The 26,471-nt window shown below is 38.0% G+C and overlaps 1 protein-coding gene across 2 annotated transcripts in view; it reads right to left on the bottom strand.

Moving 5' to 3' along the window:
• ANOS1 (anosmin 1) overlaps positions 1-26,471 on the bottom strand; it is a 149,384-nt gene that overhangs the window by 53,885 nt on the left and 69,028 nt on the right. For both annotated transcript variants that reach the window (XR_015705068.1, XM_087758953.1), the window contains exons 3-5: positions 11,411-11,473; positions 7,973-8,195; positions 569-753 (exon numbers count right to left, since the gene is read on the bottom strand). Coding sequence is in view for 1 of the 2 variants with exons in the window: in XM_087758953.1 (XP_087615079.1) it covers positions 569-753; positions 7,973-8,195; positions 11,411-11,473 (471 nt within the window). In the remaining variant the exon portion in view is untranslated. The remainder of the gene's footprint in view (positions 1-568; positions 754-7,972; positions 8,196-11,410; positions 11,474-26,471) is intronic.

Genomic DNA, 26,471 nt, shown 5'->3' with positions numbered 1-26,471 from the left:
TTCTACATTTTTCAAGAGATTTGTGGCTTTCAGAGACTTTGGATTTCCCATCTGCATAGATCATAAGAATGTGCTTACAAGAAAGTGCCACTCACCGGCCTTATGAAAATCAAGCCTCCAGCTAGTTCTATGGGTTTTTATCTATAGAGAGCAAACCCTCAAAATAAACTCATTCTGAAAACATAAACTTCTGGGTATTTTTTCTTTTGGGGACAAGGAAAGAACTATTTACTTCTTTACTGATATATTCACACATTTTTTATGAAGTCATTTTCAGTGCATACCAAAAGCATTTGATGTTTCTATAAGTGGAAAACTGGAAGTGAAAATGCTGAAATTCATTTCTCCTGATTAAATCTAGAAAATAGTTCATTGAGCAGTGAAGTAAGGCCTTGGAAATCTGGATTCTGTTTGCAGCTCTGTCGTGACCTGGAGGGATACCCTATAAAGGGATCCCTCTGCATGAGTCTCCCCATTTGTAAGTGATCTAACTCTTCTCCGATATGAAGAGGACCTTTAGATCATGGTCTGGAAGCTAGCGATGCATATCACTTTACAAAGAACTGACCTGTGCCACAGTTTGCCAGTTAGTAGCATCATCCTCACTTGGATGGATTCCTTGATTCCACCTCCTCTGAACAACATAGATCACAGGCTCAATGGAAATATTGAATTTTGAAGACCACTTTACTTCCAGGTCTCCAGACTGAAGTTCTATGAATTTTAATTCTTTCCGGGGTTTCAGTGGAACACCTGTAATAGGAACGTGCAGACAAAAATATGTGAGTAATTTACAAATGTGATTAAACCATAAGTAGATGAAGCTGTATTAAAAAAATAATTAAAAAAAAAAAAAGAGAGATTGCTGTTCAGACAGAAGGAAAAAAGGGGAGAATGGATAGGCTGATGAGCATGGGAGTTTCAGAAGTGCTCATAGCTAACCTATCACTGCTAACACTAAAAAGTGTTTTGTGTTTTTTAAAAAATCTTCAAAATTATTTCTTTATTTCATTGAAAAACTAAAGGATCTGAAAATTGTAATGTAAAACTGATCTCACAGAAAACACTTTCCAAATATGCTTTGATAATGTGGAGAAAGACCCCTTTGATTCTAAGCAGAATCAGCTATACCTGTTTTTCAGTTTTTCACCTAATTTCTCCTTAAACACATCTGATGACAGAATTTCCACAGCATCACATAGTAATCTGTCCCACTACTTCTCTATCCTTACCATTAGAAAGCTTTCTCACTACCTTGTTTAGTCTCCTCTGCTGCATCTTAAACTCAATACTTGTCCATGATGTTCATGGACTGTAAAGAACAGATTCTTTAATCTATGGAGGAGCCTTTTATGTATGGTAAGACTTATCATGCCTCTGAATGTTTTCTTCTTCAGTCTAATAACCACAGTGCACTCCATTTTCCTTTTAAATCACTGTTTCTAGACCTCTGATCATTCTTGCAGTTGTCTCTGGAAACTATCCCATGGCCCACAGCCCTTCTCCAGAGTCAAGCCTAAAACTGGACACAGACTGTGTCTAAACTCTTACCAGTGTAGACTAGAGAAGCAGGATTATTTTACACATAGTATATTAGTCTGATATACTTAAGAAAGCTGTTTACCTTCTCCATGGCAGCATGATCTTACTGACTCACATGCAGCTGTATTGTATGATGTGTCACTCTCCACTCTTCCCTAAAGATCTAGGAAAGGTAATTCCAAGGCATCTTTGAATAGATATGTTATATCTAATGCATATTGTCTAATTGTTATATTTCAGAGACAAAGATGTCTTTCTAAAATTTTACAGTAATTTCTCATTACACAGTGACACTGAAGGACAGTTATTTCTGTTGTTTCTACTGCTGGTAACATCACTGTCCTGGTTTCAGCTAGGATAGAGTTAATTTTCTTCCTAGTAGCTGGTATAGTGCTGTGTTTTGGATTTAGGATGAGAATAATGTTGATAACACACCGATGTTTTAGTTGTTGCTAAGTACTGCTTACACTAGTCAAGGACTTTTCAGCTTCCCATGCTCTGCCCAGTGCACAGGAAGCTGGGAGGGGGCACAGCCAGTACAGCTGACCCAGACTGGCCAAAAGGCTATTCCATACCATATGACGTCATGCTCAGCGTATAAAGCTGGGGGAAGAAGAAGGAAGGGGGGGGACGTTTGGAATAATGGCGTTTGTCTTCCCAAGTAACCATTACGCGTGATGGAGCCCTGCTTTCCTAAAGATGGCTGAACACCTGCCTGCTGATGGAAAGTAGTGAATGAATTTCTTGCTTTGCTTCACTTGCATGCATGGCTCTTGCTTTATCTATTAAACTGTCTTTAGCTCAACCCATGAGTTTTCTCACTTTACTCTTCCAATTCTCTCCCCCATCCCACCGGAGGGGAGTGAGCAAGCGGCTGTGTGGTGCTTAGCTGCCGGCTGGGGTTAAACCACGATGATCACCTTTTTGAAAACATCTGCAGTAGCTTGAGGCAAAAAACAGCTCTTCAAATTTGGCATCTTTTGATTAAATCAACAAATCAAGTGTTAGATACATTTCTCTAGACAGAATTTAGGAACTCATATATTTGAGTGTGCAGCATTTTGTCACTTTAGGATATGTCACAAATAAGATTTCTATGCTGACATATAAACTTTCTTAGCAAGTTATCATATGCACTTTAGTTATTTTGTCACTTCAGTGGGTGCCCACGTAAGTCCAGTTGTATGTGCTGGTTCAATAAATTGTTTCCTACTCAGTCTGCCACAGATGACTGAGTACCAATATTTCCTTAGGTGAACAAAGAGCTTTTATATTTTAAGAGGTCTTCTAATTCTGATTATACAATTAGCTATAAGTAAATAATAATTGATATTGTAGCCCTTGAAGAAACCTAAAATCAACCTGAGGAAAATCCAGTACTTAAATCTGGTTATCACAGCAGTTTAAACCCTGGATATCCTTCAACAGCCAGCAGTCTTAGTCTAATATAACGAAAATCACAGAACATGTCAGTTCGGATTTCCACGTTTGAAAATCCTTCTTTAATTATGATGTACAATAATCCTACAATTTGCATGTTAAGAAAACTTCCATCTGCTTTGCATTAGGGGCGGTTGGATTCACTTGATTGCAAGTATCTCAGCCTCTCCGCTGTTACGTAATTGCGTGCAGATGGAGCACAGCAGCACAAACAACGGAGCACAGCACAAGTGCATTTTAAAATACTTTTGTAGAACCAGCACCATCAATTTCATATCCAGATGTGTAGATCCAATCACTCTTCAATGTGCTTTTTATTATGTAAATGGTCAGCCCTTTCATCGTGCTGGAACAAATTAGTCCTCTGAAGTCTGCAGCACTTAACTGAAGAATTCAAATCACTGATTGTGGTATGTATGCAATACCAGAGCCCAGGAAAAATGTTTCTAAAGGTGTCTTTCAGATGGCACATGCATCTCCGTCCCATGAAAAATAAATGCACACTGGTCCGTCATAAGAATCTGTACCTTAAATGTCAGTTTCCCAGGAATTCAAAAAGTTTCCATGGAAGGGTTTTGGACAGTAAAGAGTACATTCATGGCGTTAGTATGATTGTAAACACAGTTGTTCAAAGACTCAGAGATGCACACCTTTAAAACTGTACACTATTTTTTTAATACAAAACTATATTTCTTTAAGCATGAAAAGAGCCTTTAAACTGTGGATGACCATCTGGCTCCAGCTATCCTATTATAATACTGTCATACCATCATACTCTTTAAATGTCATAATCTTCTCTTTACAATTTATCTTGCCAAGATCTGCAGTTTGGTCTGCTGTATGGATTGCTCCCTTACAAGTTTCAGAAAAAATTAGTGTCCTGGTTTCAGCTGGGGTAGTTAATTTTCTTCCTAGTAGCTGGTATAGTGCTGTGTTTTGAATTTAGGATGAGAATAATGTTGATAACACATTGATGTTTTAGTTGCTGCTAAGCAGCCAAGGACTTTTTGGCTTTTCATACGTGCCTGCCAACAAGAAGGCTGGAGGTACACAAGAAGCTGAGAGGAAGCACAGCCAGGTCAGTTGACCCAAACTGGCCAAAGGGATATTCCATACCATATGATGTCATGCTCAGCATATAAACTGGAGGGAGTTGGCTGGGGCATGCCTGCTGCTTGGGGACAGGCTGGACATTGGTCAGTTGGTGGTGAGCAATTGTTTTTCGTTTGCATCACTTGTCTTTCTTGGGTTTTATTTCTCTCTCTTTTTGTTATTTTCCTTTTCATTACAATTATCATTATTATTATTATATTTTATTTCAATTATTAAACTGTTCTTATCTCAGCCCACAAGTGTTCTCACTTTTACTCTTCTGATTCTCTTCCGATTCTCTTCCCCATCCCAACAGGGCAGGGTGGGGGGTGAGCAAGCAGCTGCATGGTGCCTGGTTGCTGGCTGGGGCTAAATGACAATTAGTTAGGCTGGTTTAGACAGCATGAACCCAAAATCTTTGTTAAAAAGGGGTCCTGGAAAGTTCAAACAAGTAGGTGTATCATCACATCTGAGAGACCACTAACTTCTGAACAGGAAAAGGTGATGGGTAATTTTTTGTAGAACACGATACATGTCCTTGTCCTTACTTGGCGATACCTACGTGCACATTAGACAGAGTGACCCTGATCAAGAATTTTCCATCCCTTTCTCTTCCTTCCTTTTTTTCTGCATTTTTAAACTGTTTTAATTTTAAGCAGTGATATTGCCCCATTTCTATATCTGAAGTACCAAATCTACTTTAAGTGCTTACTGTTTTTTATGACATCATTATGTCCATATAGAAAAAAATGAGGTAGGCCATGGAGAAGGGACACTTTCTGAAGTCCTTCACTAGTTGAGACAATATAAAGGAGGTAGATAAGGCAGATGACAGAAGAGTAGGGAAGAACATTTCATATCTCCAGTAAAGGGAAATAAAAATGTGAAGACTACATAACTGATTAGTAATACTCCCAAAACAGATGAAAAATTGCAATGATAATGGACAGTTTGAAGATTATAGCAAATGCAAGCCAATAAATAATAAACAATAAACAATTAGGATAACAAGTAACTGGACTTGTTATGTTAATCCAACAACATTTGCAATATATGACTTTGGTGCAAGTGTACCTACATTAATATTCTTTTAGGATTGGGCTTTAGCACTTAGTACTAGAGCACAAATCCAGTTTGTAACCCCAGCAAATCAGATGGGTATTTTGTATCTTCTGTTGTAACTAATTTCCAGAGCTTGATCAACACTGAAACTATAGGAACTTAAGTGAGTTAGTCGGTGACGTCAAGACTGGAGGCAACCTGGGCTGCAGTGATCATGCACTGGTGGAGGTCGCAGTCCTGAGGGATATGGGTCAGGAGAAGAGTAAAGGCAGGAACCTGAATTTTAGGAATGCAAACTTCCAACTCTTCAAGAAGTTAATCAGCAGGACCCCCTGGGAAATTGCCCTCAAGGAGAAGGGAGCAGAACAGAGCTGGCAGATTTTTAAGGACGCTTTCCATAAAACGCAAGAGCTCTCAATCCACACGTGTAAGAAATCAGGAAAAGAAAGCTAAAGACCAGCATGGATGAGTCAAGACCTGCTGGTCAAACTAAAGGGCAAGATGGAAATGCACAGGCAGTAGACGCAGGGACAGGTATCCTGGGAAGAGTATAGGGTTGCTGCCCATTTGTGTAGGGATGGGGTCAGGAAGGCCAAGGAGCAGCTGGAGATGAACGTGCCAAGGGACACAAAGAATAATAAGAAGGGCTTCTACAGGTATGTCAGCCAGAAAAGGAAGGTCAAAGAAAGCATACCCTCCTGATGAGCAAGACTGGCAAACTGGTAACAACAACCCGATCTAGTTGACGATGTCCCTGTTCATTGCAAGGAGGTTGGACTAGATGTTCTTTAAAGGTCCCTTCCAACCCAAACTATTCTATGATTCTATGATTCTAACTTCTGTAGACTCTTAGATTCAATCTGAGTTCATTTTCTAGCTGTGAGTGCCGTCAAAATGATAAGAATAAGTACTGAACATATTCACTAGATCTTAGTCATGCTTGCAGAGTTTGCTCTTCCTTAGTGACAGGATGGTCATTTACACCTGGAGGAAATGAATAGCAAGCCTGTTCCGCTTCTATTTGTCCTTTGTTGCAGAAAGACAGGTTGAAGAGTCTAATTAGCTGAATTCATCAGCTGAGAAGGCAGTACAGTATTGGGCTTGCCCTTCCTCTGCAAGACATATATGCTCTTACAAGTAAGCACCTCCTGCGGATAGATGATAAGATGTTAGAGAAGGTTAGTTTTGTTCCTATATAATTAAGCTGAACAGCAGTAGACTTTGCAATGTGCAGTTACACAATGTATCATATCCTGTCATACCCTGTGTCATCTCCAAAAGCATGTAGTCTAATTTCATTTGTTTGCTTGCTTATTTGTTTTGTTTTTACCTTTTCCAGCTGTTACATTTACTGGAATGCTTTGTAGTTGTGGTACGGTGCCTGATCATGTAAATCATTACATATACAATATGAATGCCAGTTTATCACTCTGGTCATTTGTCTCAAGAGGACGAAAGAAATAACTAAGTGATCCATTTTAATAATTTTCATTTTGAAAGGTGCTGTGTATAAGAGTGTATTAATTCCTTATAGTTTTAAAGGGGCTGCTCTGAAGTATCTTGGAAGCAAGAGAATTTCCCTTCTGCACTGGAAATCTGGCTGCTGTTCAAAATACTTTGAGTATTATCTTCATCAGCTTTATGCTCACTCAACCTCTATGACTTCTAGATCAAATTTTCTCTTTTATATAAGTAAATAAGACAGTGCTTCCTGATGGCCCATCCTGTACACGCAAAGACAGGATTCCAAAGTCAAAGCACATTATTTCTGACATACATTCTTATCACTAGGACATTCAAAAAGATACATCAACACTTCAGTTAAAGTAATGAACTTAAGAATAAAATCACCATCTCCTTCACATATTTTACCATTTTTCCATCCACAGATGGAAATAAGTCTGGATTCAGACCTAAGTCTGGAGCTTAGTTCATAGTTCTGCTGATTAGGCTCTCCACAGAGAGCCCATGCTATCAGAAGAATAACTGATTGATATTTATTTTTTATAAGTGAAGTAAGGAGAATGGATTTCTAACCAAACATTCTGACTCTATGGAGCAAGTAAATGCCTTTCATAAATGCTCATTGTTCTGTGTTAGGAGCACATTTTCAGAATATTTCCATCTATAAAGCTTTTTTTAATTTCAACAAATTAAAATCTGGAGTTTGTCTAAGCAAATAATTTCTTAGTCTATGTGTTCTTGCCAATGGATGTCAAGGAAAACTTTTTTTCACAGAATCTCAGGACTCAAATCGATTAAAAATTTTTGAATAAGATTGCCTTAGATTTAAATAAGGTATTAATATTTATATGTGGATATTATAATCTTTCACTATTTTGTTCTTAGGTCATTAAGAACACCAATGCCAAATATACTGCATTGATTTGTTCTTTTACCACATATCTCACACTTCTTATTTGGTAGTCCTACCTGCTTGGCTTATAAACATAAATGTTATTTGTGATTAATAGGACTTGAACTATTTATCATTAAATATTTTCCTGCTGCATTCTCTCTCATCTGCATCAAATTAAGTGAGATTTCACCTAAATTGGCAAGTTTGTTCTGCTTAAGATGATTCATAATAGCCACATGTTTACATTCCACAGATTTCCAGACATGGGCTTCACAAGGGGAAAGAAATTCAGAAAATTGAGCAACATTTTTCTCTAGTTTTCCACCCTTTCAGTGTCCAGCCACATCCCTACAGGCGCCTCTCCTTTTTCTTCCCATCCATACAAAGTCCTATGAAATGAAAGTCCTGGCTTTCTAGGAGACTTTATTATGTCCTGAAGTTATTAGCCCATTATGAGTACATAGTAATAAACTCTACCTTTGTACAGATTTTTTGGAACTTGGCACGTATGACCGCATCCATTGGAACAGCATTTCTTCACTCCAGAACATTCACTATCAGCTTCACAGCTTTCAACACAGGCAGCTGCAAAACCACTGGCCTTCTCAGGTGCTGGGCAGTCCCCTTGCTTCACAGACAGGATGTATTTAAGGAATTCACAGCTAGTTAGGCATTCATAATTCTTCTTGGGGAAAAGAGGCTAAAGGGAAAACAAAAGACTTGTATAAAGTTTTCAACAGGAATAAAGCAAAACAAAAAAAAAGAAAAAATGTTGTGCGTTTTCCAAGACCTCCTAAAGGGAAATTCAGATTTTTAGCTTTTGCAAGACTATCCCTGAAGATTTATATATTCAAGCCACTTCTAAAAAAGCATTCCAAGTACAGAATGATGAATTCTCTCAAGTAAGACCACCACCTTTAATGGAATAAAGTTGTTTATATCTGCCAGCTTTCCCTTGTTTTCCTCACATTGGCTGGCTACAAAGTTGCTCAATGACAGATGAAAAACATTCCTAAAACAAAGGGGAAGCAATGGTCAGACAGTCTTTTTTTTTGGACTTCCCCACATTCCTCCCTTTGTACTTCATAACACTTTACCCACAGTATCTGATGTAATGCCATTCTAGATAAATAAGTGAAATCTTGTCTCATTATACTGTTTGAACTGAGTTGGCTAAGGGAAGATTTTGAAACATTTTTATGTTCTTGACAGCATATTAGTAATTGTATAACTTTTCATGGAACTGGAACTAAATTTCTGATAAAATGATCATCAGAAAATACAGACTAAAATAAGCCTTAAATATCTTTATTGAAGATCAAAGTGAATACTACTTCTTTGAGAAATCAAGTCCTAGATATATGAGAGGTTGCTTCAACAACAGACATTTTATAGCATGTGTACTACTCAGACGTCTGCAAGGTTCACTTAAAACTGTATTAAAAATAGCATCTAGCATCCTGGGGAGAACGTTGTGTGTGATGTGGGGATTTCATCTCCTCTTTTATCTGGTGCTTTATTTAGTTTGGTGCAAAAACAGCTAAAGTGGTTCCCTCAAAGTTATTGGTGGAACTGTAGACATGGGCAACCCATGTAATTGGGGTTATCTGTAGCCTGCCTTTCTACCTCAGAGCAACCAAAAACCTCCCACTCTGACAGATCTGATTTACAGGTTCCTAAACCTACACAGGAATTATAACCCACTCTCCATACAACTATTCATGTAACTTCTGCAACTTCCTTCCATATTCAAAAGTCTTACTTTCTTATTTTTACTGTTCTCATATTTCTGGCAAAATGAGAAAGACTTCACTATTATGGAGGCCCAGGTGTTTCACAGACTATGTGTCAGTTTATTCTCCAAAGTCACTGTGGTCCAAGAATGTACCACTATGTTACCTCTCCCATCTTGTCCTACAGAGTAGTCCAGAATTTTTGAATCAGGCTTTTAAGGATGCATTTGGGTGTTATGGCTTAACCAGCCTAAAGCCTGCCAAAATGAGCAGTGCTTGTATCTCCTACTGACCCCAGTGATCCTGGGACATGCACTCCTGCTGTTCCCCCCATTGGAATGTACCTAATCCCATTTAGCCAGTTAAGAAGCTAAACCAGCAGGAAACCAAATGTATGGAAAAAAAGGAGTCAGGAAAACTGTCTCCTTTTCTTCTTCACACATCAGGTTCATTTAATATTTGTACACTCATTCAGTAGATAAGAAGTAACATACCAAGCAAGGACCTTGAGAAACACAAAGCTAAATTGTTGCTTCCAGATTTTTTACAAAATAAAAAAAGATTGAAAACACTCTCAAAGGAAAACAGCCTTGTTTAATTCAATCAAACAGTGTCTAAGGAGCATAGGTGAGTCTGAGAGAAAGGAAAGTAGTCCAGTGCTTTTATGTGTGTGTGTGTGAAGCTAATTTCAAATCCTAAAACATCACAAATTTGCAGCTACTTAATTAAAAACTTTATAGCTCCCTGAGGCATAATACGTCCTCAAGGCTTCTCCTCCTCACCCTATTTCACAGCTCATTTTTCAGTTAGCTGCTAAATGCGTTGCTCTTCATTACAGGCCTTTGAAGTTCTAAATTTAGCTTCAACCACAAAACACTAATCAAAGAGGGATGCTCACTGTTTTTAACTACAATAGAACAGTGTTCTACAAATGTTTTTCTTTTAAACCAATTTTACACGTATTTTCACCCATATCTGGAAACATACAGCCTGAGTGAGAAGTGATATACCAGAATTACATAAATTAGATCCACTAAAACTGCTTTATTACACTACTCTAGAGTTTTGTATATGAGGAAGCAGAAATTAATCTGGGTCAAAGAACTGTTACAAGGGTTGGTTTTCATGAGAAATTTCTACTTTGTCTTCTAATGTAACTACATAGATCAGCAATCCAGTAAACCCTGTTTACACAACTAATTTTTTTTTTAGTTGAAATTACAGCTTTTCCTAATCATCTTCATGATGCTTAAAATCATTTTAACATAAGACATGCTCTTGTACAAGAAAAAGAATGCCCACAGTGATGAGGGAGGAGTTAAATCAGTATATCAGTGAGATCAATATATCAATTAAGGTCCCTTCTATTTTTTTATAGGAAAAGCTGAAAATCTTCATAAACATACCCTTTCATAGACTTGAATAAAGTTGTATCTTTATATTTAGTTATAATAAGGCAACTTTCTATTGAGATTATATTTCCATTTTATACTAAAAAAACACTTAAAAACTGTAACAGCTAACTTCCACCAATTCAGCAGAGCCATGTTTTAAATCCAATAAAACCATGTCCTTTTTTGTACTAGTTTAACTGATCCATGTTTGCTTATTCACAAGGTTATTCTGACACATGATTCAGAAACAGTTTTCCAAAGACTCGTTCCTGAATAATTATGTATTTTGGCAGTAGTCTTCTGAACTAGGAGTCCACAATCCAGTTACTCCCGGAGAGTTATTCTTTTAGGAATCAGATCGATTTTCACATATAGTAAAGCCATCTTTTCTAGCTACCCTGCACAAGGATTTTCACACAATGACATTTTGTCTTTTAAACAAAGATACTCTTTCTTACACATGGCCAGAAAAGATAGAAGGGCATGTGATAGAAACAGCATCTTTCTTACAGGAGGGATTTAACAGCATCTTCTGAGAAAAGCTATGTAAATGTGGCTGGATCAAGTCTTAAAACTTCAAGTTGAGATAAATTATTCGGTCAGAAAAAAAAAAATCTTTCTTTTTAAAATCAGACTTAATATGGCTAAATTGTTATATGTGTATCCATTCAAATGAAGGCAAATGCTGTAAAAATCCCATGTTTGTTAGCTGTCTTCTTAGAGCTAATAATTTAAATAAAAGAGACAGCTAGAACAAAGTGAGAAAGAGTGCCCTTGGGCTGACGTACCTCACAGAAGCTTTGGCAATGGTTTTTCCTCAGGTCCCAGGACTCTTTGCAGGGCTCCAGGCACTAGGAAGAATCAGGAGGCAGAGAATTGTCAAGAATAGAAATAAATAAACAACAACAAATGACCTCATCTCTTCTCCAGTTGTTTGTTTGGCCCATAGGAAGTTAATAATAGGCTTTAAAAATCCACTTCTCCTGAGGATAAGATTGTGTCATTGAGTCATGGTGTCAGAGCAAGGTCATGTCAAGCCATGGTTAGATTACAAGAAATATTTTCAGTATTTCTTACTGTACAAGGCAATTTCCTCACTTATTTATATGCCATCCTATTTTCCGTCTTATTGAATCTAGGTCCTAATACCATTTAACACTGTGTCACTGGTTCACAGAGACAATGTCAAAAAGCACTGCTCTAAACTACAGAAAGTTAAATCTTCTCCTCACTGACCAGCCTAAAAATTAGATGGGCACATTGCCTTCCCAAGCGAGAAACTATTTCATCAAGCTATGGAGTAAACTCAGCAGAGGTTTAACCACTATTCCTGTATAAATAGACACTGTTCACTAGTCTGTTAGCAAAATCACTTTATTTCAAGTACCGTATTATCATTACTTCACCTTCAACCTCTACTGCAATGCTTATGCAGAGAGTTGAGATTCAAACTCTGCAAACCAGAGTCAGGGTTCACAGCATAGCATAAAGAAAAATCACACTATTAAGAGCATTTACTGCAGCTGAAACATAAATTTAGACTCACATCCAGAAACCTTTTCTCTTCCTTTGTTAGACATATGATTTGGGAAAATACTGGCATTGTTGGGAGTTAATAACACCTACTCCTTCTGGTAATAGTGGAAAGATACTTATTGCACCAAAAAGAAAGGCCTTTGACATGCAATTTAGTATTTATATAATTTGTTTCTCTTATACATAGTATTAGATTGGATCCATATACATTTATGCTATTCAAAAACAAGCATGAATACATATAGGCTGTATCTCAGCTGTCCACCTATATCATTAACGTACTAAAAAAACCCAGTGTTTTAAAAGTTAAGCATTTTTCTTACTAACAACAAAGCCTGAAAAATATAATAAAATCATTAGTCACAGAGGTTGCATATTTCAGGAATGAAAAATACCACTCAAACATTTTCTCTCTGTATATTTTGGTATTTTAGACTCGATTTCTAGCTCTTCAAAATTCACAGTGTGCTGTATACAGAGTAATTAGAAGGATACATTATAAAATGTCACTGAAGTCAGTAAGTTTAATTAATTCCAGAGTGTTGTGTTCCTCCTGTGGTATAGTTACCACACATTTGAGTGCAATTCCTCTGTCATGCCAATTTTATAACTCTTCTAACTGTCTGATGGGTTTAGCCCCAAATTACAGAGGTATAAATAGTGTAAAGACAAAACGGGCAACATTTTGACCACACTGGGACTTTGTCAGTGATCCCCAAGGCTGTCAGGATTTCCATATCCTTGCCTTCTCTGAACTCTTGCTTCACTGCTGCACAGCCACACAGAGCGTATCTAAACCAGCACATCCACAATGTTGAGATGACAACTAGGACCAAGTTCATGCTGACTGGACCACCTTCCTTGGAGGCTGTAGAGCAAAACAGTTGGTACTCCTGGAAGGAAATACCAAGATGCTGTATGCTTCAGAGGGTTTGTTCAAGGCATTTGTACCAGGATGTCTTTACCTGCAATGTAAGTAGGCTCCAGCACTTGATGCCTTATCTGGCTGTCACTCTGTCTCAATAATCACTCAGAACAGCCCAGGCTACTTTCAGTTCAGCCCCAGCAACTCCTGCCATCAGGACAGGCAGAGACAATGGACATCTCAGCTGAGACACTTCAAAGGAAAGATGGACAAAATGAACCAGGGCTGAGCAATATCCTGCAATCTGACTGCTCTCAGAATACTCCAAGGAAAACAGATGATGTAGCAAGACATAAGGCCTCCATCATACGGATGTCATCTATCTGGACTCCTGTAAGGCCTTTGACATGGTCCCCAAAATATCCTCCTCTCTAAATTGGAAGGATACGGATTTGATGGGTGGACTGTTCGGTGGATGAGGAATTGGCTGGATGGTCGCATGGTAATGGTCAATGGCTCCATGTCCAGATGGAGAACAGTGACAAGTGGTGTCCCTCAGGGGTCTGTTCTGGGGCCAGTGCTGTTCAATATCTTCATCAATGACATAGACAGTGGGATCGAGTGCACCCTCAGCAAGTTTGTAGATGACACCAAGCTGAGTGGTGCAGTCGACGTGCCTGAGGGACGGGATGCCATCCAGAGGGATCTGGACAGGCTGGAGAGGTGGGCCTGTGTGAACCTCATGAGGTTCAACAAGGCCAAGTGCAGGGTCCTGCACCTGGGTCGGAGCAATCCCCGGTATCAACACAGGCTGGGGGATGAAGGGATTGAGAGCAGCCCTGCAGAGTAGGACTTGGGGGTACTGATAGATGAAAAGCTGGACGTGAGCCAGCAATGTGCTCTCACAGCCCAGAAGGCCAACCATATCCTGGGCTGCATCAAAAGGAGTGTGGCCAGCAGGTCAAGGGAGGTGATTCTGCCCCTCTGCTCTGCTCTGGTGAGACCCCACCTGGAGTGCTGCATCCAGCTCTGGGGTCCTCAGTACAAGAAGGACATAGACCTGTTGGAGAGGGTCCAGAGAAGGGCTACAAATATGATCAGAGGGATGGAACACCTCTCTCCTATGAGGAAAGGCTGAAAGAGCTGGGGTTGTTCAGCCTGGAGAAGAGAAGGCCCCGGGGTGACCTTATTGCAGCCTTTCAGTACTTAAAGGGGGCCTACAAGAAAGATGGGGACAGACTTTTTAGCAGGGACACTAGCAATAAGACAAGGGGTAATGTTTTTAAACTAAAAGAGGGTAGATTCAGACTAGATATAAGGAAGAAATTTTTTACATTGAGGGTGATGAAACACTGGAACGGGCTGCCCAGAGAGGTTGTAGATGCCCCGTCCTTGGAAACATTCAAGGCCAGGCTGGATGGGGCTCTGAGCAACCTGATCGAGTTGTTGATGTCCCTGCCCATTGCAGGGGGGATGGACTGGATGACCTTTAAAGGTCCCTTCCATCCCAAAGCATTCTATGATTCTGTAATTCTGTGATCATAAGCTTTATAGGCTCTGATCAGAGTACATGCTCTTACCTATACATAAATGAAAAAATCTTCCTACTCCTGCTGCATGAGGAGTCCTCAGAGCATTGGGCTTAGCCTAGCACCATGGGCTGCTGCAGAAGCTGCTTGCCTAGCTTTAGTGGAACTGTACCATTCTGTAGGTTGGAGAAAAACTGCTAGCAGACAGAAATGTTGCCAATAACTTTGCACTGCAAGAGTTTGGGACTGTCCTTCTAAAAAGGTAGTTATTAAGCTTGCAATAACAAAGATTAGAGCACCTCACAAACACTGAAGTTTGTGCATTTATTCTCTTAGCTACTCTGTTATGAGGTTCCTCTAAAGTAGGAAGCTGGAAAAGCTGGAAGCTTGGATCCAGGTCTCACCTTTGAGTCCTTGACTTAAACTGTAAATCAGCTGAGATCTTGAGATGCCCCCAACTGTCTGGTGAGCTTTAACCTCTGAATGGCAATAATCTCAGTTAGAGATATACCTTTTTTTCCCCATGAAGTCTCTCCTGATTTTTTTTATATGGAGAGGGAAATGTGTTCCAGATCCAATGTGTTATATACATGCTAGCTCTGAAGAAGGGCTACTGTGTATATAAATTTCTCTTTTTCCAGACATCTCAGCTTTCCAATAAACTCTCTGTTCTCATAAACTTTAGCCTGCCTGGTTCTGTTAAACTTTCTCATCCCATTTATGTGTGTCACTCTGAGCTGTATCTTTTATCTGCAAAGGACTGTGGTTTTTTTCTCATCGTTGACATGCTTTGCATCAAGATAACTCAACCGAAGAACACACATTTTGTAGTGCTGTGCACAGTACTGTAGTAAAACATTTCTCCCTCTGCTATGGATCTCCCCCAATTTTAGTCCATCTAGCCAAGGCAAGCACCAAGTTGAAAATTCTCTCAAGAAAAAGCAGAATCAGGCCTTACATCGACAGCAGCTGGAGGTTTTTCTGACAGGTATCATTCCATGCATAATAAAAATTAAAATCAAGAAAATGTGAGTCAGAACTAGATCACCTGTTTTCTTAAGTCTTCAGAGAATACAAAAAAAAAGCATACATCTTAAAATTTAAAATTTGGATAATACATTTCTAATAATTTCAGTGCAACTCAGCAAAGGCCTGACCCAAAGCTCCCCGAGAGCAACAGGAGTTATTTCACTGGTGTTCAGCTTAGCCTTGATGTCTGAAAGGAAAGCATTTCTCACCAATAAGAAGAGTTTCAAAGAAATACCTAAAACACCCACAAGAAAACTATTCCCACCCAGCAGGTAAACACATCCAGGTTTTCTGGATTAATATAAATGTGTGTGCCTGTTAAAAGGATACTGAAATCCTCTATCCAGGATAAGGAGGAATCTAGGCCAAGCAGCAGCTGGCAGCTGGTTTTGGCTCTACTTTATGTAATAAAAAATACCTTGCAGACACTACCACCCACCCTCAGAAGCTAAGCTTAGGTATGTAGATGGCAGACCACCAGCAGGCAGGAGGGCAGCAGCGCGGGAAGTGTCCCAGCAGTCCATTCAGCAGATGGCACTGGTCCCTTGGAGCCACCGCTGATTGCTGCCCTGGCACCACCATAAAGGCTGCTCTATGCCGGGGCAGGAAGAGATATGAAACACAGCATTGAACCAGTCATTAGGGGCTGGTGGCACTCTTCAGAAGATGATGGGTGTTAATCACACTGGCCTTGCTAAACTGAATCCTCCTAAAGCATCCCGTGTTTTATCATCTCCTGTGGTTAAATCTGAGAGTTGTAGGCTTCCTTTCTTCATCCAGACTGATGCAGAGGTGTTATTCAGTACTAAAAAATTGCATCAAAAGCCAAAAGGAGTGCTAGTAGACAGCACCCCAGCATTTGTCATCCTTCAGAATTTGTGTGTGTGGGTACCTACGCGCACACACACATAGGTACAAATATATAATATCAGATACTACTATAGATCTGTTAATACTCAGACTGTATAAAATTAGGAACAAGGGCAAGGAACTGTTTCATTCAAGAAAGAAGGTTTACTATTGCTTTAAAATATTTTGGTTTATATTTTTTTATTTCATTTTTTAAGAGTTTGCAGTTAAGGGCCCTGTTAGAGAAGCCTTTTTTTTGTTCTAATTTTTAAACTGTAAGTAAAGCAACTATGAGGTTTGTATATAATGCATGCCATGTACATTAGTCAGTAAAGGGCTTTTCAAAATAGTCCACCAACAGTTTTGCTTAGGAAATGTTGCCTTTGACCTGAATGGGAGAGAGTTACACCAATATAGCAATTTTGAAAGTCTAATGAATTGCAAAACATCATTTAAGTATTGAAATTAATATTTATTCAAATACTGTATATTTATTCAAATATTGCATTTAAATTAAAGGGCTGAATATGACATATTTAAAACAATTTAAACAGCAAACAATTATTTATTTCAGAGTAGGAGAGTCTACCCACAGTATTGTTGTCTAATAAGTCTTCTTCCTTCACCAAAGTGGAACCAAGTCATATGCAAACTGTTGTAAAAAGAATGGAATCTAAGTGTTAGAGCTGGAATTATTCTTTTCGTTATCATTTACCATTCCAGTTGCTCACAGAAGCAAGGTCAGAAATGAATGATTTATGTTTACAGTATATATTTAAATGTTTTGCTGTGCTAAGTTATTTCATTAAATGGAACTTAGACGGTTAAAAAAAAAAAAAGGAAAAATACAGGAAAAAAACACCTTTCAGTGTACAATCTCCTAAGTACTTGCCATGTCATGAAGACAAGTACCTGAAAAATGCATGTACTCACTATCAGGCACTGAGCAGAGAACATTCTTGAGGTAAGGAATTTAACCAAAGTCAAAGGAGAATATAGTGTTCATCACCCTTAGAGAGAATCATTTTGTGATGGGTACACTTAAATATATGACTGCACCCAAAGAAACTGTGAAAAAAGTGATTTTCAATCTGTAAATCTTAGCACAGTGGCAGTAAGCACAATGCAAAACATAAACAGGCAGCAAGAGAGAAATAACTGATTTTGAGATTTTTTTTTAATCTATATCTGCTGTTTAACAATAGGAATAGAAATTGTTACATGCTGTGTCTCAAAAATTGGACTGTGAGTTGTCTGAAGAACACAATTTTTTGGTTTCAGAACAGTAAATGCACAGTTGAATATTTACGCAGTCCAAATCAATTAATAGCATGCTAGCTTGGTAGAACAATATTAGGTATTAGCAATATCACATCATAGAACGTACTATCTTTTGAACAGTTTGAACAACTACTTTTCTTCATTATGAGTTATGAGATGCAGGATGTGTTTACCGAAACTATTTCTCATGATTAAACTGAGGAAACGTGTCAGGAAGATTTATAGTTTAAAAAATTTTGGCACAACAATTAAAAAACAAAATCTCCCATTATTTCTGGATTATATTTTCCCAAAAGATCCATACACATAAAAAACAATCCTCAAATATTATCCTCCTAGAAGACAGGTCTCATTTATTAATGCCAAAAAGAAATATCAATAGTTACTTTGCTGTTTGAATCAAAGACCAAATTAGATTCTCCAACTTATTTGGACTAACTGGTCCTCCAGTTTGATTTGGTACTTCTGCACTTAGGAGTACATGGTGTAACTCTAAAAGCAATACCTATAAGGAAATAATTTAGCAGAATAGGAGAATATTACACATAAAAGTAGGTAAGAATCAGAACTCTTCAATAATTTGCATTGAAACATAAGAAAAGCATCCTGGGATGAGACCAATGAATCCATCTGAAGGACTTTGGCTGCCCACTTCAGGAACATACATAATTTTTGACAAATCATTTTATAAAAGTTTATTTATACATTTGTCTCTCAACTTCTCGTGGCAATGCATGTCCTCATAAACTTTAAGATGGGTATTTTCCTTCTATAGATTCCAGGCAGCTTACTTGAATTCTGCATATTAAAATGAAAGAAGTGTTTCGTTATGAAATTGAAGTTAGACATACTCTTAAAGATCCCCGTTCTATTTTTTTTTAATCTCCGGTTTAAATCTTTGATCAGCACTAAGGTATGGGCTCTCTACCCACCCAGAACACACAGGTGTGACTGTTTCATAATGTATGTTACAAAATGAAAAGCTCAGGTAAACAGGACTCCATGCAGTGAGAATTTCAGGCTCTTAGAGTGAGGAATTCTACAGAGGCAGGTAAGTGAATCTGAATCGTGATGCAAAAAAACCTTTTCTCATTCCCACACTGGATCGTTCTCGATGCTCTCCAAAACCCATGCTTGATAGTTTGACTGATTCGGAGACTTCATGTGAGTAATTCTCCATGTGAGTGGTTCACGGTATCAGGGTACTGCACTCAAGCTTGTGGGCACCTTTTCTAGTGTTCAGGTGCCTAAGACGAGGCACTGCAGCACTTCAGGTATGAACAATTTCAGGTGCTTGTACACCCTATCATGTCAGGCACCCACTGTACACATCCACCTTGTTTAAACCAAACCATTAGAGGTAGAGATGCACTAACGAATCAGTCAGTTCCTCAGGCAAAAAAAATCCGTGAGCCCAGAGAGGAGTGTTCAACTGCAGAAACAGTAGCTGTCGTATTAGCTTGTAGGTTGATACATGCTGCTCAAGAAGCCTCTGAGCATTTTGTGAGATCCATTTTAAGGCGAGTCAGTCTCTTGCTTCTCTGCCTTTTTTGCCTCTCCTCCCCCATTAGCAGACTGAACCACTGGAGCACTAGTCATCAACTTTCTAGAAACTCAGTGTGACATTTTAGCTCCTAAAATTCAGTCACATTTAATGTAGACTGGGAGAGGTGTAAGTATCTTCAAAACTTTGAAAGTCGAATAGGAACAACTTTGAAAAGTATTCTTTTATGTAAAATAGCAGTTTCATGTGGGTATCTGGAGTTACTCCTCTGTTCATGGTAAAGAGATTCTCATGAGAATTACACTAGTAATATATTTCCCTTGTAACTGAATAAACAAATGGGTTAAATGGCAGAGAAAGGTTCCCTGTCTGTGTTGCCTGTTTTCTCTCCTGTAGGTCAGTGAGCATCATGATTTGTTGAAAAGGAGTGATTTTGTATTCGAGGATCAAGTCTTAATTAAATTAGTTACAGTTGGGGTTATTCAGTGACGTTATCATGTACACTGGGAACCCAGCTGATACTGCCTGAAAGTATTGCTAATTGTAGAGCTGGTTTTGAATGAAAGCCAGGTCTTAGATTTTAAATGGTCACTAAAGAATGTGCTAGTTGGTTACAGTGATCTGGATCTTTAATATCCCTTTAAGGAGCACTTCTTAGCCTTTCTTGAAATGTATTTTTTGTTGTTCTATACTGATGACATCCTGATGTGTACTATGATGGGGTAGATGACAAGGAACAGGTTACTAATGTGGAATCTGTTATCATCTGCAAGTCCTAATTTATTCTAATTAATAAAAGTACATATATACAAAAAAAAAGAAAACCCCTTCATTTGTAACCAAGATTCAGACAGTGCATTCTTGCGTTTTAGGACAGATGACCGCTTTGTATTTTTCAGAAGTCAACTGCTCAGAAAAAAGTAACAACAAAATACCTGGGACTGGCACTGAAACTAAGAGAACAGTGTTTCTATTGGAGATGTAGTTACAGCTATCTTAACTATTCTGAGTCCTCTTCAATTGTAAGGTAAAACAGTGAAGCACAAACCTCTAGTGTCTGACAGGAGCAAGCAGGGACAGACAGGGAACAGCAACCACATGGCCACCATCACATTATATTATATCACATCACACAAGTGTGTACCTGCAGTGGCTGGGCTTAATCTGAGGCTAACACCCTAACAGATTTTTCTGGTTAATTCACATGTGACCTCATCCAGAGCAATTTGGCATTAAAGTACTAAGGGTTAAGTTATGAGAATACAGCATTTTGTGTTGAGTTCTAACATCAGGAAGTAAGAAAGAATATAAGCCATCTAACTGGTCAGAAGACATCCAGTGGTCATAGTCAACAGGAATGAGAGCCATATTTCCTGGCAGAATTTGGTATATCCCTTATGAAAGGACTAGCAAAAGCTGTATAACAGAGATCCAAAACATATCATTACATATGTAACTGAGATTTATTTTTAATAATTCTCATCCAAGTAGGATGATGTATACAACCTGCAGGTGGGATATGGAACTTAACGACATATCACTTGGTTTAGATAATTTTCCAAGAATTGGATTCTTTCTATTTTTTCTCACTGTTTTTATATTTTAAGAAAAAGATGGTAAATTACATCTTCCGAATATATGCTAAATATAAACCTACAAAGTGAGACCTTCCCTATCTGGCACCTTGAACTGAAGTCTTGAAAGATATTGAACAAGCCTTATTCACCTCAAAATGGTGTTAATACTGAAATACTTTAAAAAATTACATTTAAAAAACAGTATTAAATGATTTTACTTCTGGTTTCACATCCAAGCAGTGTGGTCTCAATAAACGTAAATTGTTTCTGCAGATGGGACTGTCAGTGTTTCATAATAGACCACTAAAACTTTCACTTGACCAAACCACGCAGAACATAGCTACGGTATCTTTCAATTACAAATTCTGAAGGACATAGAAAAAAAAATAAAATATTATTATACAAAACATTATCCAAATAAGTAAGAGAAGGACAGCATACTGACATGTTGCTTTGAAGCTCTGTTTTGCTAATTGAGCAGAGAAGTGGACAAACCCTTGATTTCAGCTCTGTTTACTCGGCCTCTTACAAGGCTTAGGCATACAGTTACTGAAGCAAACTACAGCAGCTTTAGGTGCAACTGTCTTCTATCTGTTACCAGCACTCTGAAGAGCGGTCTGGTCATTTGAATGGCTATTTAAGAGCAGAATGGAACATTTCTGAGAAACTTTACTGGCTGCAAAGTCGAGTAGCATAGTTTAAACTGCTATAAGAAATACCTGCATTCAATGTGTATTTATTTTACTTGGGTGTGGAGGGACTAAAAGCACACACGTGGACAGGTGTTACTGCTCTCCACAGTTATGCAAACTTGCTAATATCAAGTCAGGATTTACTGTAAAGGAAATTTTCAGAAGTGTAATTGTTGGATATTTAACAAAAACATGAGCTTGAAAAAATAATTTCCTTTTCTCACTTGTCCAGTTCATTTCAGTAGATAACACCAGGGATGCCAATACCACAATTTTAAGTGTTAGCAATTTGAGTTACTGAATGCCTTCAATACCCTAAGCAAATAAAGGAAGCTTTATGACTTAGGATCAGTATCAATATTTCCTGGAATAGAGATAGGGAAAGGGCTAGTCACAGTATATCGGTTAAGTCCGTCCAGACCTTTACATATACAGGATAGCATTACAGGCTTTGTCCCTAAAATGGAGGCTCTGTTTCAAAAATTTGGATAAAAAAGCTGTTCTGACTGCATTGATCTGTGAAAACCCACCATTTCAAATTTCCATATGCTCCAACACCCTGCATTAGAGCACCAGAAAGACCAAGACCCTTGCCAAGAAATTCAGGTCAAATTTTCTGGAAGTCCATGTAGCCTTTGCTGTAAATTCCCAGAATATAAACAGAAAGTGAAAGCTACCAGAAAAGTTGTACACTTACTGAAGGTGTTGAAAATGAAGGAACTGTTTTGACACAAAATATTTGGAAAGCAAATTATATTAAAAAAAAAAAAAAAAAGAGGGTAAGTCATATCATCACACTGTAGCAGAAATGCAGCAGTTTAATCCTTTTAGAGTGAAAATAACTTACAACACTGACAGCTTGATATCTATCTGTATGGCTTAGTTGTCTGGCATGTCAAACTTTGCCAGCAGAAGTGTTTGTTTGAAAGGACAGAAGAACAACCCTAGGATGCTTTTCATGTTTCTATTCTTTGTTACCAAATCAAAATCATGGCCATCGATGTCAACAGAAAATTGGCTCCCAAACATTAGTTCATTCCTGACCAGTTCTTTTTAAAGTTTGTTTACAGGGTTTTGTACCAGCAGACAAAACTGGGACACGTACTTTCTTCCCTTTTCCTGACTCATAGCCTAGAGCTTAACACAGTCACCAAAAAACAACTTTGAGTTCTTATTTTATCTGCTTTAGAAACATGGAATTGACCTTAAACCTCTTACATTCAAGATGAATCCCCTAAACATAAAGTATTTGATGGAGCTTTCTCTCCTGTTGAAGGTGTTTCGTCTTGTATAAGCAATGAGTTCTTCTCTGGAGGAGAGCCTTAAATGTGAACCTCTCACCTTGAAGGGGCATGCCCTAGCAGCACTTTCTGATCCTCCTGAAGTTCTTTCAAAATGCTTATAATAGGTACAAATATTTTGATTACGTCTCAGGGCAGTAGCTATTCCACCACCACTTCTTTCCTACAGAGGTAATATTCTTTTTCACGCTCTCCTTTTTTCACATCTTTGTTTCCTCTACCAATCTACTCTAGCCTTAAAACTGTTGTTCCAATTATCCCTATTCAAACTGTTGCCTCAGAGATCATTTTCCTGTTCTTCTATTGCCTTGCTTTTGTGTGCTGCATCAAGCTCAATTAGTTCTCTTTTTTCAAAACGATTCCTAGCACTTATTCTAAATCTCCACATTCTGAGGTTTCACCTGTCAAGATATAAGGCGTAGCATTGGCAAAATGCTATGAAGCAGCAAGTCAAGCCTGGAGCACTAGTGTGCACACAAGATGTATACTGTGGCAAAATGCATAAATTATTTTAAATCAAATGAAGAGTGATAGTCTAAAAAGGTTAAGAAGCTCTTCTCTAATAAATTTCTTTCTGATAGTGATAATAGCTTTAATTGATTAGTGCCTTCCTGCTTCTTTCTGTGCTATTGCTTATGTATGGAATTCTTTGGTAGTGTAGCTACCATATTAATGAATAATGAAATGAACTACCTGAATTAAAATACAGTAGCAGTTTTGCTTCTCTGTCTGAACTTTCTTCCTTCAGGGTGCAGTCCTGCAGTGCAGTTTACCAATAACATGATTTGTCATGTTTGCATCTGTTCCACCAATCTATCATCATTCAGTCATGCCAACTCTTTCTTTCTGCTTTTAAAGCTTCTCCAAGATTGCATCTATAATTTAGAGAGTAAGCAACATGCAGAAACTTTCCACTTGTATGTCCCTACTGTTTCTAGATCACTGTTCCCTGCCACGCTTTCCATGCGGACAGGGTCCAAAGAAGGTAATCTAGTAAAAATAACAGTAATAATTACTGCTAACAATAGGGGTCTGCAAAATGTAACAGCTTTTCCCTTCCAGATATTAGAACTGTGGATGGGCTTTCACAATTTGTTTCCAGCAGTAGCAATAGTGATCAACTGATGAATAACTTTATGGTTAGACTCAGTGATCTTAAAGGCCTTTTCCAACCTAAATGATTCCATGATTCCATGATTCTATAATTCTATAATTCTATGATTGTGTGAAAAGAAGCCCATCTTATGTTCTAAAATGTCTCTCTCTCAAACTGTCTGTTCATTTCCTAATAGTTGACTATTTACTTTAGTGATTACATAATACTTTGAAAATAAAAGTGAGCATAAATATTTTGACATTTTATATATGCACAGAATTTTCATTGAGAAAACATGATTCTTTTAATCTCAAACAGACAAGGGAAAGCCTCTTCAAGCTGGCACTTTCCCCTTCCAATCTGTTACAAGGCAGCTTCAGATAACCACACACAGTCTTGTTATAAACACCATCTTGCTATGCAACTTAAAGTGTCTGTCAGAGCAGCGCTGCTCTCTCCAAGCAAAGTCAAGTTTTTTGTTGCTGTTTTATAAATGAGTTAAACTAGTGAACTCTTCTGATAACAGATGACTCTCCTTATACATCACCCTGCAAATTCACACATACATTTCTGAATGAAAGAGCCGCAACTAAATGTTCTTTTTGCTTGTATCCACCACAGCACTATGGTTTTGTAGACCACCTAACAATCAGAGATGATGAAAAAAAGGGGGGCCCTCTTTGTCTAAATCGTTACTTTGTTTCTCTTCCCTGTCTTTCTGTTTCCCTCCCAGCACTACCATCACCACCAGAAACGACATATTCCGCATAACTAAACAGCAAGAGCCATAGGGCTTTTCACTTCTAATTTCACGCCATAATAAAATGCAGTGGTTGTTTCACTGGGGGACCTGAAAAGCCTTCTTTTGTGAGGCTTGTTTGACCGTCAGGTTAAATATCACACTCTGGCAGCAGGCATCTGTGCGTGCCTCTTCATGCGGTTATGGCAAGGGGGAAGGAAAAAGAACAGAAAAATGAAAAGGAGTTTGTCTTGAAAAAAATATTCATCCCGTACTCTGAAGCAAGCAATCTATATTCTATTGCTCGGCCTAAATATTTTTAAATATATCTGCTGTCTGCCTCATTGATAAACTGATCAGTCTAATAATAGCAAGTCTAGAAAGTTTCCAGTGTACTCAGAATTACACTTGTTGCTTTAATCAAAAAATCTATTGACCTAAAGTAGACTGATGATACAAATTTGTGTAGGTGAGAAGAAGGGGGAAAAAAAAGGATTTAAAGAAAATAAAATTGCATTTTTATTAATTTCAGAGTAAACAAATTCACAAAAAAAAAAAAACAGTGAAGGTGATCAGTAATAACAAACAAATATGGTCTTTCTAAAAAGTATCAGCATCATATATAAAAGAAATATTGCTTCATTCTATAAAAATAAAAGTTAAAATTCTGTTAATCCCAAGTGCAACAGGAACAAAAACCCCAAAAAACCACAGAGGAAACACTGTGAAATGTTCTAAACTTAGCTTTAAATATATTCCCACTACACAAAGAATGTTTTTCTGTCCAATGTTTAGAAACCCTATTGTATCCATTGAATCTTTTGTAAAAAGAGACAATGTGATTTCTTTTCACAATAATATCTTCATGTCTCTTAACATAGTCTACTGAAACACCAAAATGAGTAAAATTCTATCAGTTTACATGACAATTCATAGAGTAAACACTGCTGGATAATACTTTAAAAGTTAGATAGTTTCACATATTATTTGCAGAAAAAAAAAAAAGAAAAGAAAGAATGTGATTTAAATAATACAGTGTCTGATTACCTTAGAAAATTCAAACAAAGTAACCTAAAATAACTATCATCTGTCTTGCTTCAAAGGAATTTCTTTCAAATGTTATTAAATAAATGCCTTCCCTCCTACTATTTTTCAGTGCATGCTACACATAGGCAAGAAAGATTGCACTTATATGCTACATTTCTTGATAAGTCTCTCTAATTGTTATATTTTTTTAGGTTATGGCTATGTGATGGGCATAAAATAATCTAAATCTATAATGCCACCAGAAGAGGAGCAGTCCTGTACTGGGACCAGCACTTCTTTGGATGTAAATGTGCTGAAACAGGTACCCTAGATGAAGAAGTAACCAGTTTTTAGCCAAGTAAACTTTCCCATTCAGCTTGCTCAGTAGCCTCATAAAAACTAACTGTCTGGGTCAGAGTTGTGCACAAAAGGGAAGGAGAGAGGAGTGTGTAAACACCTTCTTAATTGATAGCCTGCACTTACAGCAGCATAAGCCAGTCATAAAACCACAGTCTAAAAAACAACTCTTATCTCATTTTCCCTCCAAAGTTGAGTAATAAAGGTTGACATTATGGTGCTGAGAGGTAAGTGGGACAAACTGGCAGCTGAGTTAATAAATAAATAGTTCTGATTAGACTATCATAGAATGTAATAAACTGTTAAATGAATCCTTAGCCTTGTGCTAGAAGAATTGAGCTGGATACGTTTTCCCTGGCAAGAGGTCTGGGCCAGATCACTGCCACTTCTACTTCCAGGGCAGAAGGGAAGGCAATTTGGCTGTCCAGTCTGCACCCCAGGAACACATTCTGCTTTCAGCGTTCGTGA

The sequence above is a fragment of the Nipponia nippon genome, unplaced genomic scaffold, assembly GCF_047370975.1.
Source record: "Nipponia nippon isolate SJK-2023a ecotype South Korea unplaced genomic scaffold, ASM4737097v1 scaffold_2, whole genome shotgun sequence".
NCBI lineage: Eukaryota > Metazoa > Chordata > Aves > Pelecaniformes > Threskiornithidae > Nipponia > Nipponia nippon.
Note: the sequence above shows the minus strand (reverse complement) of the source record. Positions and strands in the feature narration are given on the sequence as shown.